The sequence below is a fragment of the Miscanthus floridulus genome, chromosome 6, assembly GCF_019320115.1.
Source record: "Miscanthus floridulus cultivar M001 chromosome 6, ASM1932011v1, whole genome shotgun sequence".
In the NCBI taxonomy this organism is placed as follows: Eukaryota; Viridiplantae; Streptophyta; class Magnoliopsida; order Poales; family Poaceae; genus Miscanthus; species Miscanthus floridulus.
In genome coordinates, this window is record NC_089585.1 from 105,568,304 (window position 1) to 105,589,777 (window position 21,474).

Below are 21,474 nucleotides of genomic sequence, written 5' to 3' on the forward strand. Positions count from 1 at the left end.
TAGGGCTTCGAGCATGGACGCAATCCCCACGTCGAGGCTCTCCTGCTCCATGCTCTCTATGGCGTCATCGAGAGTGAAGAGCATCAACGTCAAATCCTCTAGACTCGCCCACCAGAGCAAGGGCTCACCCCGTGCAGGTGAGTCACTGCCCACCAATGTCAGGGCCAGGGAAGGCCCCCGGCTAGCTCCGATCGCCGTTGACCCTCCTCGTCGTGATGTCCCCATCGGGACACTCCCTCCGGTGATGGAAGGGGTCAGCGGTATGGACGCTGACTCCTCTCCTAGCACCATGACCTTTGGGGACCCTCAGCCTTTTCCCCCTCTATTCAGCCCACGCTAGACGTCGTCACCTGGGCCTCCGATGGCTCAGGTCGTGCCGGTTCCTCAGGCATCACCACGATAGCACCCGGCTATGACCTGACCGTCATAGCCGATGCCACCTCCACCTATGTCAGTGGGGTCCTAACCAGCTGTGTCACACCCACCACGGTCGGCGCCGCAAGCGTGGTCGGTAGTCCCATCCACCCCGTCATAAGCAGCTATATCACCGCCATTGCTGGCTATTCCATGACCTCCGAAGGAGTCCCTTGAGCCCCCGCGTTCACCCATCCCGCTGAGGGCATAGGCGCCACCATGGGTGCCACCTGACTGGCCGACGACATAGTCACACTAGCACCGCCCCCGCCCAAAATGGGAATGATGCCAGCTGACGGCTGCTGCCTTGCTTGAAGGGTGACGCTCCTCTTTGGCGCCAGCACCGAAGGATTATGCTGCCTCCCGACGCTGCAATAGATGAAAAGCATAAGTCATGATGAAATCCGAATGGTTAGATAATTGTGAGGCGAAGCAAGTGTTGCGCTAGCCTACTCAAAATGCAAGCCACCTACCACAATTCTAGTTTAGATAGTGTCTATTCACACAAAAGCTATGACACTACCCTATATTAGTGTGCTCTCAAAGGCTAACTAAAGAGCCACACCAACCAAGCAAGCAAGCTCTCACAACTAGCTACACTAAAGAGCTTGTCAACTAGTTTGCGGTAAAGTAAAGAGAGTGATCAAGAAGGTTATACCGCCATGTAGATGAAGAAACCAATCAATCATAAGGATGAATAACAATGAAGACCAATCACCTCGGAATCAATGATGAACACAATGATTTTTTACCAAGGTTCACTTGCTTGCCGACAAGCTACTCCTCGTTGTGGCGATTCACTCACTTGGAGGTTCACGCGCTAATTGGCTTCACATGCCAAACCCTCAATAGGGTGCCGCACAACCAACACAAGATGAGGATCACACAAGCCACAAGCAATCCACTAGAGTACTTTTTGCCTCTCCGTTGGGGAAAGGTCAAGAACCCCTCATAATCACCACGATCGGAGCCGAAGACAATCACCACCCTCTGCTCAATGATCCTCGCTGCTCCAAGCCATCTAGGTGACAGCAACCACCAAGAGTAACAAGCAAAATCCACAGTGAAACATGAACACCAAGTGTCTCTAGATGTAAACACTCAACCAATGCACTTGGATTCTCTCCCAATCTCACAAAGATGATGAATCAATGATGGAGATGAGTGGGAGGGCTTTGGCTATGCTCACAAGGTTGCTATGTCAATGAAAATGTGCAAGAGAGTGAGGTTGAGCCGGCCATGGGGCTTAAATAGAAGCCCCCACGAAATAGAGCCGTTGGCTTAATTATTTGGCTGACTACGCATCGACCGGACGCTCTGGTCAGAATGCACCGGACATAGCACTGGACGCTCCGATCGTAAATACCAGACACGTCCGGTCGGCCTACCGGACATGTTCGGTAGCTCCCAGACTGTCATGTGTCCAGTTCAAACCAACATAGCCATTGCTGCCCATTTTGCCGACGACCGAACGCTCATACTGGACCCACAAACATAAATGACCGGACGCTGAGCCGCTGCGTCTGGTTGAGTACAGTAAGCATCTATGCTTGACCAGACGCGTCCGGTCATATAGGATCGGATGCTGCCAACGTCTGATCGATTGTCCTACCGAACACTGTGTTTGCTGATTCACACCGGATGTGTTTGGTGTGGTGACCGAACGCGTCCGGTCGCTGAGTTCGTCTCCAAAAACTGGACATGTCCGGTCACCATACCGAACACATCCGGTCACTCTGTAACCAGCGCGACTAACTCCTTTTCAACTCTATCTTCTTCACCCTTGCTCAAATGTGCCAACCACCAAGTGTATCACCTTATGCACATGTGTTAGCATATTTTCATAAACATTTTCAAGGGTGTTAGCACTCCACTAGATCCTAAATGCATATGCAATGAGTTAGAGCATCTAGTGGCACTTTGATAACCTTATTCCAATACGAGTTTCACCCCTCTTAATAGTATGGCTATCAATCCTAAATGTGATCACACTCTCTAAGTGTCTTGATCACCAAAACAAAATAGCTCCTATGGTTAATACCTTTGCCTTGAGCTTTTTGTTTTTCTCTTTCTTCTTTCCAAGTCCAAGCACTTGATCATCACCATGGCATCATCTTCATCATGCTATGATCTTTGTTTGCTTCACAACTTGGAGTGTGCTACCTATCTCATAATCACTTGAGAAACTAGGTTAGCACTTAGGGTTTCATCAATTCACCAAAACTAAAGTAGAGCTTTCATATGTTTGGGGGGGTGAACCCCCCGACCTCTGCTCCACCTCATCGGGGCAAGGCCATTTTGAGCCTGCCCCCTACTCCTGGGCAGAGGGGCTCACTCCCCTTGGATCTTGGGGCGCGACGGCGGAGCCACCCACCTCCGCCGGCACCTCGGGTGTGGCGATAGAGCAACCTACCCCTGTTGGCTCCTAGGGTAGGCCGACGGTACGGCCTGTCTTCGTTGTTTCCCCAGACGTGCCCTTCCTCCATGGAATAAGAAGGGTCCTGACTCCTGCAAGGCCAAACCGATACCTGTCAGCTCATCCTCATTTTCCAGGATGTCCCACTCAACATCGTCGACTACCTCATCATCATCGCCACCATCATCACCATCGTTGCTATTGGTGTCCTCCCCCATTCCCGTGCCTATAGCTTCCGCTGCCTCTTCCCCTTCTTGTCCTCCTTCGCCTTCCTCAATCGCTCGCCCTCGGCGTAGTTTGCCGCCCTCACGGATGAATCCCTCGGCAACGGAGCCGGGTGATCCATGAAGATGAGGTCCCTCGGCTGGTCTCATCCCTCTCAAGGTTAGTATCAAAAGGTTGGGAAATCAATTGAAGAGGAGGTATGAGGAGGGGAAACTTACGAAGACGACATGGCCTGGTTTCGACTGCATTAGAGGATGTCCCGACACTAGGTACATGAAATCAAGGGGGTGTCCATGTCGTCCTGCGAAGGCTCCATCATCTCCGTACTATGTTGCACAACCTTAGAGTGAGGGAGCACTCCCTCGGCAAGCGTTGTTCCATCGAATGACGCCTCGGGCGTCGTCGCGTACAGCGGGAGCGCGCGCATCATCAACGGCGCCACCCTCCTTGCGTGGTAGGCCCCGATAATGCCCAACCCCTTTAAGCCACTCTCCTTTAGGATGTGGATGGTGGCGATCTGGTCCCAGATCATCTTCTTATCCTTCTCTAGGACACCCCACTTCCTCCATGACTCCGGAGCTTCTTCAATCAGGCGCCCGGCGAACTCATGCAGAGGGGCGGCAGTGTCGTTCTTGAGGTAGAACCAATGTGAGTGTCACCTCTTGTTGGACCTCAAGAGCCGCATGGGCGGGTACTCATCGACCCGATTGTTCCGGAGCTAGATGCCAGTGCACCCTATCGGCATATGCAGCTCCTGGCTGTCGCTTTTCTCCCTCTTCTTCTAGAGGGTGACAATGAAGAAGTACCTCCATGGATCAAAGTGGGGGCTGATCTATAGGAACCCCTCGCACAGGCCAACGAACACCGCCATGTGCTAGATCTCATTGGGGTTCAGATGCTATAGCTCGATCTTGTAATAATGCAGCACCCCCCAAAGAATTTTGTGGGCGGGGGTCATGAACCCACGCTCATGGAAGTGGGCGAATGACACCACATAGACATCAGGCGACAATGACATATCCTCCTTGCTAGGCAGGAGCCACTCCTCGATTGAGGTCCATGCGTGGAGAAGACCACGATGGATGAGGCCCTCCATGCACTGGAAGGTGATGTTAGAATGGAACCACGGATCCATTGGAGGTGGAGATGACTGGATGTAGGCTCGACGGCGGTAGGGATGTGGAGACGAAGAACCCTAGCCGACTGGTGGCAATGGTCGTGGCGGCGGAGGCAAAGATGCAAGGTATGGAACTAGGGGGCGGACCCTTTGGTTTTATAGGGGCGACAGATGCGAGGAAACCAATTGCCCGCCTAGATCTCCATGCCTCCCATGATCTACCACAACGTCTCGCCACGGGACGTGCGCCCACAATCTCTATCCATTCCCTCGAAAAACTCACTGGATGTTTTGCCTCTCTGGACAGACCACGACTCACCATGAGTAAGAAGAATACGAATCTAAAAGCGTCTCTATGGCCCGCCTGGGCCCAGAAGTTCATAGGTCGGCCCATTGACGGGCTCGACAACTGCTCCAAGCACCTTTAGGGTGGGAGGTGGAAAGGGATGGGCCCCGCTAGCGGCCAGTACCTGGGCGCACGACCACCGTGGGCATCCCAGCCCACGATCGAGTCTCGGTCGGTTACGATCCATGGTTTTTCTTCAAAGAAAGGTACTTAGCCCTAGGGACCGGACGAATGAACCCGAGAGCTATATGGATTGACCGCTGAGAATCTAGGGTCAGTGCCCAAGCTAACCCAAGCCAGATCCCTGCAAACGGGATGCATGGGACCCCACTCAGACTAACCCATTAAATAGCTCATCGGATGCCATGATTCGTCCTTAGAGGAAAATCATGGCACGGCTTGGCCCCTCCGTTTTTTTCGGAAAAAACACTTGAGGGAAGACAATCGCAAAGATGAAGCGATCCTCGACCAGGCCCCTGCTAGGGAGGGGGCTCAAAAATAGGGAATCAACGTCCCTAGGTCACACTTTAGGTGACAAAAGAATGCCAAGGCCTTTAAAATCCTGCCATTCAGAAAAACCTCCGGAGGAGTATAATACTCCTCCGTAGGCTCGAGAGCTACTATCGGGGACTCCTCGCCCGACCCCTGAGGACGAACTCTGCCTCGCCCGACCTCTAGGGGCAGGCTTCGCCTCACCCAACACCGAGGCCATGGGCTCCGCCTCGTCCGACCCTTGAGGGCAGACCCCGCCTCGGCTGACCTCTGGGCGCAGGCTCCGTCTCATCCGACACCAAGGACCTGGGCTCCACCTTGCTTGACCTCTAGGGCAGGCTCTGCCTCGCTCGAGCCTTGGGCTTGCATTTTGCCTCGCCTGACCTCTAGGGAGGAACTCTGCCTCACCCGACCCTAAGGTCGGGGACCCGTCTCGCCCGATGAAGACCCATACCGTCGTCAACCACTCTAGGTCCAGACGAATGGTCCTAGGTCAAAGCTCTGACATGAGGGAGGTGACTGGCATGCCTCGATATAACCCGTGGTCATGACGGGCCATGGATTCTCACATCAGGAATAGCGTCGGACGTACCGGTGCTGTTCTACCGAACCCACGTACGAACATTGATAGGCGCATCAGTTTACCATGATGTTTGCCAGGACGGAGTGGAGCATCATGACCGGGAGACGACGCCTGCGCATGGCACCAGTGACGAATAGGACCGCGACGTGGAGCTGTCCCTGTTGATGTCTACAGGGTCAGCGGGACCCACGTGAAGGAAAGGAAGGACCCGACGATCCGAGGGACTCCGGCTTCTTCTCATTATCCTCTTTTTCCCTGCTATAACCCCTGCTTTCCCTTGGCCTATAAAAAGAAAAGCATAACGTCCCATTAGGGGATCGCAAGGCATCGGACCAACGATCGCAACACATAGCATCGATGAGAACTCATCACAACACACCACAGGAAACTCGAATTCGATCAACCCATCAAGCCCCGAACATACAACCGAGCAGCGACCGAGCTCTCGGCACCCGTTCACCCTTTCCATCAGAGACTTGGGACATGTCCCTCTCTCACCCGTTTGTAACCCCTACTACGAACTTTCAGTGCTAGTAACACAAGCAGCAGCAACGAACTGGACGTAGGGATATTCTGGCTGAATCAGTATAAACCTTGTATCCTCTTAGCACACCATCCAGGCCAGACGCGCAATATTAGAAATTTACTTGTCGGTAACAACTCGAAACAACAACAATATTTGTGTTACTTTATTTGGACCATCAGATTTTGATCTAAGATTCAGAAATACGGTTGTTTGATGTATCCAAAAGGTGCTTCCCAACAACCGGTTGTTGGGCAGGCTAGAAACAACCAGTTTCTGATCTTTTTTCAGAATATGCCCCAGGCTACAACATCGATCTTTTACTCCTCACGAATGTGTCACAACGAAACCCGGCAGCTCAGCTCATGGGAAGGGCGTGTGGCGCTTGATCTCGTCCAGGACGACGTCTACCGCGAACCCCTTGTGGTGCAACCGCCAATAGTCGGCATTTGGGTTGATCCACTCTGGCTCGTCCATGTCCACCCTGGCCGCCTTGAGCCCCCCCCCCCCCCCCCCCCCCCCCCCCCCCCCCCCGCCAAGCTGTTGATCCTGTACCTCTCGTCACGGCCGCGCACCAGCTCGCCGCGCGCGCGGCCGGGCTCGACGGCATGCGGCGACACCATGAGCGCCGACGCGCCGAGGGGCAGCACGTCGCCGCGGTCCACCTGCCATGTGCACCCACTACCGGAAACAGTAACTTTGCCGTGTGCCATAGACAGTCGGCAAAGATTAAAAAACACTCGGCAAATAGCACACGGCATCTACAGTGTTGACAAATAGCTATTTGCCGAGTGTTTTTTATCGTGCACTCGGCAAATGGTTTGCCAAATGTCAAATTTAACATTCGACAAAAAAAAGTGGTTTGCCGAGTATTTTTCCAAAATACACTCGGCAAAAGATTATTATTTGCCAAGTATTTTTGAAATTACACCCAGCAAACTTATTTTCCAAAGAAGAAAAAAGTATTTTTTTCCTAGCACACCACGCCACCATCACGCCGCCGCTCCTGCTCGATACAGTCACAAACACACTAACAGAGAAGAAGCAAGAACGAACAGAAGAAAAAGGAGCGACCAAAAATCTGATAAAAACCAAGCTAAAACTCTATAAAACGCTCCCAAATTTTACACAGATGCAATTCAACCTAGCACGAACCTATTCCCAAAAATCATTGCTTGGGATTGACACAAACTCTAGGAAATTGAGATCAAACTCAAGAATGAAAAAAGGGAAAAAATTGGAAACACAGTGAACGAATTTCATAGCTTCGATTTAGCAATCCCGAAGGACAACTGGACAATTCGGACCTCCATTCCCAATCCAAAATCACAGGTGAAACGAGCAGAGGCAAATCGAGTGATAGCAGGCGAGTGGCTCCGGACAGGGGCGAACACCGCTTGAATGAGCGGGATGGACGAGATGCTCGACGCCTGAGGCCTGCTGCTAAACGCTCGGCCACTGGTGAGTGCTCCCTGTTTGCTGGTGGTGACTGGAGACAATTTCGGTGGCCTGAATCAAGACCTGGTGCACCACGATGTCAAGCACAGGGCAGAACAGGAGGGAGAGAGGCTAGCTGCTAGCCACGAGCACCCACACCAAGAACCGCTCAAGTGAGCTCGCTTGGTGCCTGAGCACTTAGCGCTGGTAGTGCTGCTGGACAGCTGCTCCTGCTCGATATAGTCACGAACACACTAACAGAGAAGAAGCAAGAACGAACAGAAAAAAAGGAGCGACAAAAAATCTGACGAAAACCAAACGAAAACTCCATGAAACGCTCCCAAATTTTGCACAGATGCAATTCAACCTAGCACGAACCTATTCCCCAAAAGTCATTGCATGGGATTGACCCAAACTCCGGGAAATTGAGATCGAACTCAAGAACGAAAAAGGAGAAAAAATGGAAACACAGTGAACGAAAATCACAGCTTCGATTTAGGAATCCCGGTGGAAAACCGGAGGAGAAAAACCTAAGGGGAGGGAAAAAAAACTTAAGAGCTTTGGGCTATCTGCTACAGCTTTGGATGCATCGGCGTCGCCCTGACCCGCCTCCTCTCCTCCCGCCGGCGACGCGGTGCGCGGAATCGAGGAGGAACGGTGGGGGACTTGGAATGGGCTAGAGGAGGGTGGAGGGGAGAGGCGGGCAGCAGAGACGTAACAGCGGAGACTTTCGCGGTGTGTGAGTTATAGTACCGGACTTTTGCCGAGTGTCATGAATCTGGCACTTTGGCAAAACAGTGATAGATCTGGCACTCGACAAAACATTGTTTGTTGAGTGTTAGATTGAGAGCGTTCGAAAACTTACTTCTTTATTGAGTGTTTTTTTTCAGCATTTAGCAAACAGTTTTTTTATTGAGTGTAATTATTTTTTTAAGTGTTTTTTTCATAGCACTCAATAAAGAAATTGGTTGCCGAGTGTCAAGAGAATACACTCAACGAACGAACGTAAAAACACTGGACGAAGATGGTGAAGATACAGTTTCCGGTAGTGACCCGAACTTCCCGTACGTCTTCGCGAGGCTCGCCATCTCCGAGCTCTGCAGGGACTCCGGCACGCCGACGTCGGTCCACAGCCCGGCCTTCACCTCGTACGCGTGCGAGTGCCACAGCCTCTGCTCGTCGGGTGGCAGGCCCTCGAAGATGGTGTCCGAGACGATGTACTCCACGCCTGCCATCATCACAACTGTAATCTTTGTAACGGCGCGGCGTGCAGGCGCAGCGGAGAAGAGACGGCGTCGGCGCGTACCGATGAGGCGGGCCGAGGGCTTGTCGGAGTCGTAGACGGCGCACTGGAGGACGTCCTGGTTGAGCCGGGAGACGAAGTGGTGGACCACCATCTGGCGGTGCAAGTCGTAGGCGTACAGCGCGAAGCTGCACGCGTGCTGCTTCATCTGCCGCACCGGCTTCAGCACCTGCACCAGGGGCATCTTTGGTTGCAACTCTGAATCATTTGCATGGAGAAAGATGCTGCCTGCACATTTTGTCTGACCAGGCAACCACAAAGGTGACTGTTTGATTGAAGTTTATTGCCCGGGAAAAGAGGGCTGTGAGCCCCTAGAAAGTTCTCACGTTAATTAATGCCTAGGCAACAGCATACAACAGCCAGACAGTCGATTTTGGTCGCCTGGGGAAGAAGCATATGCCTGGTCCATGCTGTTGTCCAAGGTTCTAACCAAATAGCTTCCAGACAGACTACAGGCTATAGATTTTTGGAGCAAAACTGACTCAGGGCTGCATCTAAACACGCCCGAGCTGCGCGCCCACGTCGAGGACCTGCGAGGACACCGTTGTTGGCCTGCCCGGCGGAGCCGGTTCGGCGGGGCCGGCCGACGCGGGTGTGGCGGCTGGATTTTGATCACTACAGGACATTTTTGCTTCGTCCCCAACTAACTCCAGATCGCACGAGACACTGCGTGGTGCGTGACGGGGCCTGAGTGAAGGAGAGTGGTTTTTATCATGTCGGGCTCGCGGCTCATGAGCCAGCCGTCCGACACGTGCCGCGAAGATGAAGGACGTGGCATCTCGCATGCAACGAATCCTTCCAGATGATCAGATGGCCAAGCAGAGCTTTTTGGTTGATTGCAAGTTTGCCACCAGCCCACAGCTCACAAGAGACGACGCGAAAAGTACGCATCGGTGGAGGCAGCCATATGCATTCTAGGTAAAACTTTAGACCTACACTTTTTTTAATCTATTTTTTTTATATAGGGATCCAAATATATAAGCTAAAAGTGAGTAAATAGGGTGGACTAAAGTTTTGCCCATTTATTACTCAAGAGGGTAAAACTAGGTGAAAACGTTTTGGGGCGCATTGGACACAAGATAGCCCCCACTCACCCACTTACGCCCTCTCTCTCCCATGGCTTAATTAAATGAGGACAAATCTATCATTATAGGATAGAGGACTAAATTTTTGCTATGGATCTAAACACCCCTACTAGACTAAAGTTTAGCAACAGCTAAACTTTTATCGTAGCAAATGAATCCAAACAGGGTAGTCACATCATTGACTCGGCGTACAAAAATTTGTAGGTTTGTACTGCCATTTGATTGCTCCCTCCATGTGAACTGCTCTCTCTATTTCAAAATAGGTAATTTTAAAATTTTATCTTAACATACTTAATTTTCTCAGTTCCTAATAGATTTTTTAATACTCTATCTCTACTCTTTAAGAGATGACCTAAAATAGTTATCATTCTCACTTACTAATATACTTTTTTTTCTAATACACCTTTCTCTTTTCTTAAGACACCTATATCTCTATTTCCTTCTATCTCCTTGTTCTCTATGCACAATATCTTTTCACTTTTCATAAATTTCTATGTCTAAATCTTAAACTTCAAATATTCTCATGTTCAAATCTAAAACATCAAATATTATATGACGTAAGGAGTTTACACATATGTCCATTGTAACCGTATGTGTCCGATGTAACTAAAATAAACTTACGCACTTGTTTCACTTGGGGCTTATTTAGAACCCCAATGTTGTGTGCACTGACTTGTATGTGTCAGTTATAACTAAAACAAACTTACTTGTTTTACTCGGGCTTATTTGGAACCCCAGTGCGCATGCGACGCATATGTCTGCTGTAACTAAAAAACTTACCCACTTGTTTCATTCGGGGCTTATTTGGAACCCCAGTGCTACACACACGGTGCGGTTCTGTGACTGGCTGACCGTAGCCTACAAACCGCGACACGAAAACGCAAGCGGTAGTTTATTCTTACTATGTCTATGCCCGGTGCGGTAAAAAAACATTCATATTAAACATTTGGCGGGATTTTTTCAATTATCTGATTTCGATAAGAAATAAACACGTCCTCGTCTAAACTCGAACACATTGCAAAGACCCCAGACATACCACATGTACTTATTCCATAGCCTTAGAAAGTAAGGCTCAACTCTCTTCGTCCTTTGTTATAATATTAACATTTATGGTACATAATTAGTATCATTAGGTTAGATAGATCATTGAATATATTTATTTAATAAATTAATTTGAAAATATAAATATTGTTAATATTTTTATAAACTTAGTCGAAGTTTTTTTTTTTCTAATACGTATTTTATAGTAACAGATAAAAAGGGACATACGAAGTAGTTGCTAAAGTTTAGCTCTTGAGAATCAAACAGAAGGTCTAATGGGTGGGTTAAAGTTTAGCTAAAGTCCTCAACTAGTTATTAGTTCACTAGCCCTTCAAACCCAGATAACGTTTCAAAAAAAGTCACCTCTGTCTTCTATTCTCTCTCCCTATGTTAGCCTAGATCTAGACAGGCCTAATGCATCAAATAGACCCTAAGCGCACGTGTAGGTTTAAGGGAGCACATTTAGTATAGCTGCGAAATTACCATAATACCCCTGTTTGAGGGCATGCCATCACTTCTTTTTTTCTTGTGAATGCCATCACTTTCGTTCACGTAGTAAATGGTTTACGGTAATAAAATAAACCAGCACAAGTCTGGCCAGAAACTTCAAATCAGAGGAGCACGTGGCAGCACAGCACAGTTGCACACAATAAATGTGTGGCCAAGAATAAACATAAGCTAATAAACAAAGGGTCATCAAAGACTTCCAGGACATCTCGACGCCAGTTGCGCCAGGAGATTCAAATCCTAACTCCATGCCATTGCCCCCACTAAAAATACTTTCGCTGGTTGGTTTTGAGCTGATAAGCCCGGCTGATGCTGGTTTATTGTGAGACAAAAATATTGTATCATGACTGATAAGTTATGGCTGAAACCAACAAGCGAACAGGCTCGTGAGGCATCCACTTGCTCCAAACTAACATGCAATCCACTCCATCTTCCTCAGCCTACAATCCATTCCCTCTTCAACCATGGCCATAGATATAAACAAAGTAGCAGATGAAGCAAGTGGACAGCTCTTAACTTGACCTAAATGAAGAACCTCTTGATGAGCAGGGAGATGAAAATGAAATCCATCATCTTCAGAAAGATCAGGTTCATCTCAAAGAAATTGAAGTCCATCGACTCCAAGAAGGTCAAGCCCACTATCTCGATGAAGGGGAACACAGAGTTGTGCATGGCATAGATCTCAATGTTGCTGCTTGTGAGGGGCAACAACAAGAACCTGATGCAGGTGATGTTTCTCTTAATTACATTGTTACAACAAGTAAATGACTTGAAAACACAAGTTTGAACATTCAATTACCTATCCTTGTCCCACCTTATTGCAGTCCTTGTTGTTGAGGAAGGCCATCAACATGGAGATATCAACTTTGATGGTCCACATGAACATGATGTATTAGACCTCAACTTAGAAGCTTCAAATCACCAACAAGATGGAGATATAAACTTTGATGGTCCACATGACTATGGTGTATTTGAACTCAACTTAGAGGCTTCAGATCACCAACAAGATGAAGATATCAACTTTGATGGTCCACATGATTATAGTGTATTTGACCTCAAACTAGAAGCCTCAGATCACCAACAAGAGATGCAACAAATGATCAGTAAGCCTCAAATCAGCAACCCTTTTTACTTATTTTTTCAATGAGTACATTGACTAAACTAGGTTAAGAGAGTTTTCCTAAATGACTTGAATTGTTGTGTTTAGCTTATTTCTACGCTCCTTCCGAAACATAGCTATCAAATACTTCACACAATGTTTTGCAAACCAGATTAATTTTTAGTGAAACCTATCATCCATAGCTGCATATCCAGTAAGCATGGATTTTTTTTCTTTGCCAAGAGTCTTAACAACATCTTTGCATTGCTGCCTTACCTGGTTTTTTTTGTAGACACGATCGAGGATATGCATGACTATGGTGTGTACACTAATGTTGTGGACATAACCTTTGATGAAGAGGAGTTGGAGGACTCCGATGTTGAACAAGATGAACATGCAAATGAAAAAACTGCACATCAGTCTAGAAATTTGATAGAAGTTGAAAGGCAAGAAATATATGCAGCATTGCTTGAGAGAAGTAATCGTGGACGATTAAAGAGGCTTTTATCTATGTGCCATTAAAAAAGTTTGCAATTATGCATAAGCCATTAAAAAAGTTGAGCTTCCACGAGTGCCATCATTCTGAACTTCTTTACTCTCTAAGCCATTTCGTCTGTGTTCTATTTGTTTTTTACCATTTTGTAGCCCTTACATATGGGTCCAGTTAGTGTAAACGTCCAAAATACCCTTCTCTTGTCCTATCCTCTTGCTTCTCTCTCTAGTGGGGCCAAACTGTCAGCGACCTGGCTCCACCTTCCTCCTCGCCGCACGCCAGCCTCGCACCGTGCCGATGCCGGGTTGGAGCTCGCTCGCCCACGTCCACGCCCGCACCGGGGCGGAGCTCGCTCACCCATGTTCGCGCTTGCAATGGCTAGATGGAGCTCCTCCATACGTGTGCCCATGGTGGTCGGGCAGAGCTCGCCTACGCCCGTGCCTGTGGGCAGCTGGGGTAGAGCTGCCCGCCACGTGCACCTGTGGCAATTAGGGAGGAGCTCCCCCTAGAGCACGCTCGCGGTGGCCGGTCTTAGCGAGCAAGTCATCGATGGTGGAGAAGATGACGAGCTCGGCCTCAGTGCGGGAGGACTCGAGGTCACACGATGGCTAGATGTAGTGCTACACGTATGTGAAAGCTCTAGTTTGGTTTTGGTGAATTGATGAAACCCTAAGTGCTAACCTAGTTTATCAAGTGATCATGAGATAGGTAGCACATTTCAAGTGGTGAAGCAAATGAAGATCATGACATGATGATGGTGATGCCATGGTGATAATCAAGTGCTTGGACTTAGAAAGAAGAAAGAGAAAAACAAAAAGCTCAAGGCAAAGGTATAATTTGTAGGAGCTATTTTGTTTTTGTGATCAAGACACTTAGAGAGTGTGATCACATTTAGGTTTGATAGCCGTACTATTAAGAGGAGTGAAACTCATATCGAGATGCAATTATCAAAGTACCACTAGATGCTCTAACTCATTGCATATGCATTTAGGATCTAGTGGAGTGCTAACACCCTTGAAAATATTTGTGAAAATATGCTAACACATGTGCATAAGGTGATACACTTGGTGGTTGGCATATTTGAGCAAGGGTGAAGAAGTTAGAGGTGAAAATTAGTTAGTCTTGCTAGTCACTGAGTGATCGGACGATAGTCTCAGAGGGACCGGTGCATCCGGTCAAGTGTGGTAGCATAGACGCCAGCGCCAGTCATCGACCGGACGCTGGGTCTTGGACTAACTGGACGCTGAGGTCCAGCATCCGGTCATGTTGACGGATAGCGTAGAATGAAGTCAACGAGTGACCGGACGCTGGCTGTGTTTGGTTGAGCATGACTGGACACGTCCGGTCGTGAAATATCATTGCTGGAACCTTACTGGAAACGATCGGACACTAGAAGCTCAGTGTCCGGTCAGTTTGTGCGCAGCGTCCGGTCAGTAGATGACTGTTGAAATCTGACGAACAGTATTTGAAGCAGGGGACACGTGGCGTGAATCACGTGACTGGACGCTGAGGGCCAGCATTCAATCAATTTGACCGGAGCGTCCGGTCACCCCATGTCATGCCTAGTGAAGGGATACAACGGCTCTATTTCATGGGAGCTTCTATTGAAGCCCTATGGCTGGTTGAAGCTCATACCTTTGGCTATTTTCATTGACATAACAACCTTGTGAGCTTAGCCAAAGCCCTCCCACTCATCTCCATCATTGATTTATCATCTTTGTGAGATTGGGAGTGAATCCAAGTGCATTGCTTGAGTGATTGCATCAAGAGGCACTTGGTGTTCGTGTTTCACTATGGATTTCCCTTGTTACTCTTGGTGGTTGCCGCCACCTAGACGGCTTGGAGCAGCGAGGATCATTGAGCGGAGGGTGCTGATTGTCTTCGGCTTCGATCGTGGTGATTGTGAGGGGTTCTTAACCTTTCCCTTGCAAAGAGTCAAAAGGTACTCTAGTGGATTGCTCGTGGCTTGTGTGATCCTTATCTTGTATTGGTTGTGCGGCACCCTATTGAGGGTTTGGCGTGTGAAGCCAATTAGCGCATGAACCTCTAAGTGAGTGAATCACCACAATGAGGACTAGCTTACCGGCAAGCAAGTGAACCTCGATAAAAAATCATTGTGTTTATCATTTGATTCCGACATGATTGGTCTTCATTGTTATTTATCCTTGTGATTGATTGGTTCCTTTCTCGACAAAGCGGTATAACCCTCTTGATCACTCTCTTTACATTTACCGCAAACTAGTTGTCAAACTCTTTAGTGTAGCTAGTCATGAGAGTTTGTTTGCTTGGTTGGTGTGGCTCTTTAGTTAGCATTTGAGAGCATACTAACATAAGGTAGTGTCATAGCTATTGTGTGGATAGATACTATCTAACTAGAATTGTGGTAGGTGGCTTGCATTTTGAGTAGGCTAGCGCAACACTTGCTTCGCCTCATAATTGTCTAACCATTTTGTTAAGTGTTGTTGTAGAAATTTTTATTAGGCTATTCACCCCCCTCTAGCCATTAGGACCTTTCAAGTGGTATCAGAGCCGAGGTCACCGTGATTTGAGGCTTAATAACCTTCGGTGTAAAAATGGCTCAAATCAACAACACAAAGAATCCATCCCAATTTGATGGCTCAAATTATCCTTATTGGAAAGCTAAGATGACAACATATATCAAGTCAATCAATAGGAAGATTTAGAAAGTGGTAGAAACAAAGATTGAGATAGAAGATAAAGAGGCTCCCACCGCCACCGAAGAAATACTTCTCCAAAACAATGACATTGCTCTTAGTGCCATCCATGATGCTTTGGATGAGAGAACATTTGAGCAAATCAAGAATATTGAGAGAGCTCATGAGGCATGGAAGAAGTTGGAAGAGTCATTTGAGGGCACTCAAGCCATGAAGGGTGCAAAGGCATATATCCTCAAAGAAAAGTTTGCAAGCTTCAAGATGAAGGAAGATGAGAGTGTGCCGGACATGTTCCATCAGATAGAAGTGATTATCAATGATCTCAAAGCACTTGGTGAGAAGATAGAAGACAAGGACTTCTCAAATAAGTTATTGAGATGTTTACCCACAAGATTTGGCATGTTGGTCACCTTGCTAGTAAGGACCAGTTTGAACACAATGACACCAAACCAAATCTTGGGAGATATTATGATCAATGATGCTTATAGAGATGAAGATGAGAAGGAAGAAAAGAAGGAGAAGAAAGATGAGAAGAAGGATGACAAGAAGAAGAGCATGGCATTCAAGGCCACATCATCCAAGGGCAAAGCTAAGAAAGAAACATCAAGTGAAGATGATGATTCAAGGGATGATGATGATGATGAGAAGAAGATGGCTCTCTTTGTCAAGAGATTTGGCAAGTTCATGGTGAAGAAGGGCTACCACGCTAGAAGGAAGAAGTCTTCATCCAAGAACAAAGAAGAGTTAAGAAGGTGCTTCAAGTGTGGAAGCAAAGATCATCTTGTTGCTCAATGTCCATACAATAGCGACAATGATGATGATAACAAGAAGAACAAGAAGAAGGACAAGAAGGAAAAGAAAGAGAAGAAGGACAAGATGGCCTTCAAGAAGAAGGGTGGTTCATATGTGGTCACTTGTGATAGTGATGCTTCCTCAAGTGATGATGATGATGATAGTGATGACAACAAGACCACCAAGAAGAAGGTTCTTGCAAGCATTGCTATCAATGAGAAGCCTTCTCTCTTTGAATCTTCATCATGCTTCATGGCGAAGACCACTAAGGTATAAACTAGTGATGATGAAAGCGATGAAGAACATGATGATGAAAAAGAAAATAAAAATAATCATGATAGTGATAGTAAAGATGATGAACCTACTAAGGATGAACTATTTGACATGCTAGAAGATGCTAAAGAATACTTTGACATCAAGAGAAGGGAATGCAAAAGCTTACGTAAGGAACTAATAGCCCTTAAGCAAGCCTTTGTGAGCTTAATGCATCTTATGAGAGACAAGAGGAAGCCCATGAGAAGCTTGGCAAGGCTCACAAAAAGCTTGAAAAGGCTCATTCCTCTTTGCTTGATGAGCAAAATAAAAGGAAGCATGTTGAAACTTGCAATGTAGGTTTAACTTGTGATTTAATTAATCCATCACTATCTATACCTATCATTGTTGCTTCTACTAACCCTTCTTGTAGTACTTTCACTTCCACCTCATCTAGTAGTGATGGTCTCACGTGTGATACCTCACTAGTGGTTGAGAATGAGAACCTCAAGAAGGAGGTCAACAAGCTCACTCACACCTTAGCTAAAGCTTATGGTGGTGAGGACCGCTTGCTTATGTGCTTGGGTAGCCAAAGAGCTTTTCTCTACAAAGAGGGATTGGGCTATACCCCCAAGAAAGGCAAGACAGCCTTTACTCCTCACAAGACTAATTTTGTGAAGAACAATGGTAGGTTTTACACTAGTTGCAAGCAAGCGGGTCATGTAGAGCAAAAATGCAACAACAAGAGCAAAAATGCTAATGTATCTTTCATAAAGCTTAATTCATGCTATATGCTTACTAAGGGTATAAATGGTATGAAGACTAAGTTCACTGGTAAACCATGGATAGGCTCAAAGAAGAAAGTCATTTGGGCACCAAAGAGCTTAGTGATTAACCTTCAAGGACCCAAGCAAGTTTGGGTACCTAAAAGGAATTGATCTTCTTTTGTAGGTTAATTATAAAGCTGGAGGAAGGCATTGGGTTCTTGATAGTGGGTGCACTTAACACATGACCGATGATGCAAGAATGTTCAACTCAATCAACACCAATGACAATGATGGTTATGATAGTATTACATTTGGTGATAATGGCAAAGGCAAGGTCAAAGGACTTGGTAAGATTGTAATATCTAATGACATGAGCATATCCAATGTGTTGCTAGTAGAGAGCTTGAACTTTAATTTGCTATCCGTGACTTAATTGTGTGATCTTGGATTCAAATGCATATTTGGAGAAGATAATGTAGAGATCATAAGTGTAGATGGCTCTAATTTGATCTTCAAAGGCTTTATATATGAGAATCTATACTTGGTTGATTTCAATGCTAGTGAAGCTAGATTATCTACATGCTTGTTCACTAAGTCTGGCATGGGTTGGTTATGGCATAGAAGGCTTGGTCATGTTGGAATGAAACAATTGAATAGATTGGTTAAGCATGACTTGGTTAGAGGCTTAAAAGATATTGTGTTTGAAAAGGATAAACTTTGTAGCTCTTGTCAAGCCAGAAAACAAGTTGGAAACCCCCATCCCAAGAAAAGCATGATGAGCACTAATAAAGCATTTGAGTTATTGTACATGGATTTATTTAGGCCAACACAATACACTAGCATTGGTGGTAACAAATATGGCTTTGTGATAGTGGATGACTATACTAGATACACATGGGTAATTTTTCTAGGGGACAAAAGTGATGTATTTGCAACATTCAAATCATTTGTCAAGGGCATTCACAATGAGTTTAAAACAACCATCGAGAGAGTGAGAAGTGACAATGGTAGTGAGTTCAAGAACACTAGAATTGATGAGTTGTGTGATGAATTTGGAATTAAACATCAATTCTCAGCCAAGTATACTCCACAATCAAATAGCCTTATTGAGAGGAAGAATAGAACACTTATTGATATGGCAAGGTCTATACTTAGTGAGTACAATGTGAGTCAATCCTTTTGGGCTGAAGCTATCAACACAGCTTGCTATTGTAGCAACCGCCTTTATTGTCACCCATTGAAAGAGAAGACACCATATGAGCTCTTGAATGGTAGAAAGCCCAACATTGTATATTTTCGGGTCTTTGGTTGCAAATGTTACATCTTAAAGAAAGGCATTAGATTGGACAAGTTTGATAAGAAATGTAATGAAGGATTCCTACTTGGTTATTCCACTACAAGCAAAGCATATAAAGTTTGGAATTTGGATAGTGGTACTCTTGAGGAAGTTCATGGTGTTGAATTTGATGAAACCAAGGGTTCATAAGTAAAGAATGAGAACTTCGAAGATGTTAGAGGCATTTAACTTTCAAATACCATGAAGAACATGGATGTTGGTGAATTGAGGCCTAGGCAAGTGAATGATGATGAAGATGATCAAGTGCAAGTGCTCACTAACTCAAATATGCAAGATGATACAAATTAAGCTAGTACAAGTGGCTCTCACGACAATGAACAAGATCAAGTGGCTAGTATATCATCTCAACCCAATGATCAAGCAAGTGCAAGCAATCAAGTTCTAATCCTTCAACCAACCAATGTTGCAAGAAATCATCCATTGGACACTATCATTGGTGATATTTCAAGAGGTGTGCAAACTAGATCAAGATTGGCTTTATTTTGTGAGCATTTCTTATTTGTGTCATCCATTGAAACAAAGAAGATAGATAAAGCATTGAAGGATGTTGATTGGGTAAATGCTATGCATGAAGAATTGAATAATTTCATAAGAAATCAAGTATGAGAATTGGTAGAAAGACCAAAGGGACACAATGTGATTGGAACCAAATAGGTCTTTAGAAACAAGCAAGATCAAGATGGGATAGTAGTAAGGAACAAAGCAAGATTGGTAGCACAAGGCTATACACAAGTTGAAGATCTTGACTTTGGAGAAACATATGCCCCAGTTGCTAGATTGAAAGCAATTAGAATCTTACTAGCCTATACTTGTGCCCATAACATCAAGCTCTATCAAATGGATGAAATGGTTACATCAATGAAGAAGTATATGTTGAGCAACCTCCCAGTTTTGAAGATGATAAGAAGCCTGACCATGTGTACAAGTTGAAGAAAGCATTATATGACTTGAAGCAAGCACCTAGAGCATGGTATGAGAGATTAAGGGACTTCCTACTCTCTAAAGGGTTCATGATGGGCAAGGTTGACACCACTCTTTCCATCAAGAAGATTGGAAAAGATTTATTTATGTTGCAAATCTATGTTGATGACATCATATTTGGATCAACTAATCAAGACTTTTATGATGAGTTTGGAAAGATAATGGCTAATGAGTTTGAGATGTCCATGATTGGAGAGTTGAGTTACTTTCTTGGTCTTCAAATCAAGCAATTGAAGAATGGTATATTTGTGAGTCAAGACAAGTATATCAAGGACATGATCAAGAAGTTTGGCATGAGTAATAGTAAAGCCATTAGCACACCAATGGGAACAAATGGCAACTTGGATAGTGATGCAAGTGGTAATATGGTGGATCAAAAATTGTATCGGTCTATGATTAGAAGCCTACTCTATGTGACCGCATCAAGACTGGATGTCATGTTTAGTATATGTATGTGTGCAAGATTTCAAGCCTCACTAAGAGAAAGTCATTTGAAGGCTACTAAGATAATATTGAGGTACTTGAAGCATACACAAAATGTTAGTTTGTGGTATCCCAAAAGAGCAAAGTTTGAGCTAGTTGGTTACTCCAACTCAGATTATGCGGGATGCAAGGTTGAAAGGAAGAGCACCTCAGGCACATGTCAATTGTTAGAAAGATCACTTGTTTCATGGTCATCAAAGAAGCAAAATAGTGTTGCATTATCAACCACTGAAGCTGAATACATATCCACCGATAGTTGTTGTGCACAAGTTCTTTGGATGAAGGCCACTTTGAGTGATTTTGGAATCAAGTTCAAGAAAGTGCCTTTGCTATGTGATAATGAGAGTACAATCAAGTTGACCAACAATCCGGTTCAATATACAAGAACAAAGCACATTGATGTCTATCACCCTTTCATAAGAGATCACCAACAAAAAGGGAACATTTACATTGAGAGTGTAGACACCAAAGATCAACTTACCGATATATTCACCAAGCCATTGGATGAGAAAAGGTTTTGCAAGCTAAGGAATGAGTTGAACATATTGGATTTCTTAAATATGTGTTGATGCACCCCCACTCATATGATATGCCTCTCCTTCGAGCAATCCAAGGTAAAAGTTGATTGGCATGACATACATCCTTACTAAGGACATGTTTAGTGCATCTAGACATCTTTCACATTTAATAAGCTCATTCATGAAAATCAAATGAATTTGTTAATTGTATGGTACCACTATTACTTCTATGCTTATTTTGATCTAGTGGTAGCATATGATATGTTTGTGGGCTTGTAAACCTAGTGTTTAATCTAGAAAATGAGCTCTAAGTGTTTAGCTCAACATGGTACAAGATAACCCTTATTTGGAGGTGTGAAAAAGCTTGTCCTTGGATCGAACCAAGTTAAATATCTTTGGCAAATATTCTAGTTTGAATCAAATTTGGGAAAATGATCCTCACCCCACTGATTGACATTGATAATCCTAACCTATCTATAATTTAAGTCTTTGTGGTCATTGATGACAATGGGGGAGAGAAACAAAGATTTAAGTGATAGGGGGAGAAATAACAAAGATATTAGTACAT

At 45.5% G+C, this 21,474-nt stretch overlaps 1 protein-coding gene across 1 annotated transcript; it reads right to left on the bottom strand.

The window, feature by feature from the left end:
- Positions 1–6,261: 6,261 nt before the first annotated feature.
- LOC136458917 (oil body-associated protein 2B-like) lies at positions 6,262–9,482 on the bottom strand. Its single transcript, XM_066458825.1, has 5 exons — positions 9,357–9,482; positions 8,860–9,025; positions 8,607–8,781; positions 6,656–6,797; positions 6,262–6,620 (listed from the first exon to the last, which is right to left on the bottom strand). Exons 1-5 carry the CDS (start codon positions 9,480–9,482, stop codon positions 6,480–6,482), a joined length of 750 nt encoding a protein of 249 aa, XP_066314922.1. The 3' UTR covers positions 6,262–6,479.
- Between the last annotated feature and the right edge of the window lie 11,992 nt (positions 9,483–21,474).

Coding starts and splice junctions, on each gene's coding strand:
- LOC136458917 (XM_066458825.1), bottom strand. CDS start 9,482: ATGTCCTGTAGTGATCAAAATCCAGCCGCCACACCCGCGTCGGCCGGC. Junction 9,026..9,356: donor TGGGCGCGCAGCTCGGGCGT/GTTTAGATGCAG, acceptor CCCCTGGTGCAG/GTGCTGAAGCCGGTGCGGCA. Junction 6,621..6,655: donor AGAGGTACAGGATCAACAGC/TTGGCGGGGGGG, acceptor GGGGGGGGGGGG/GGGGGGCTCAAGGCGGCCAG.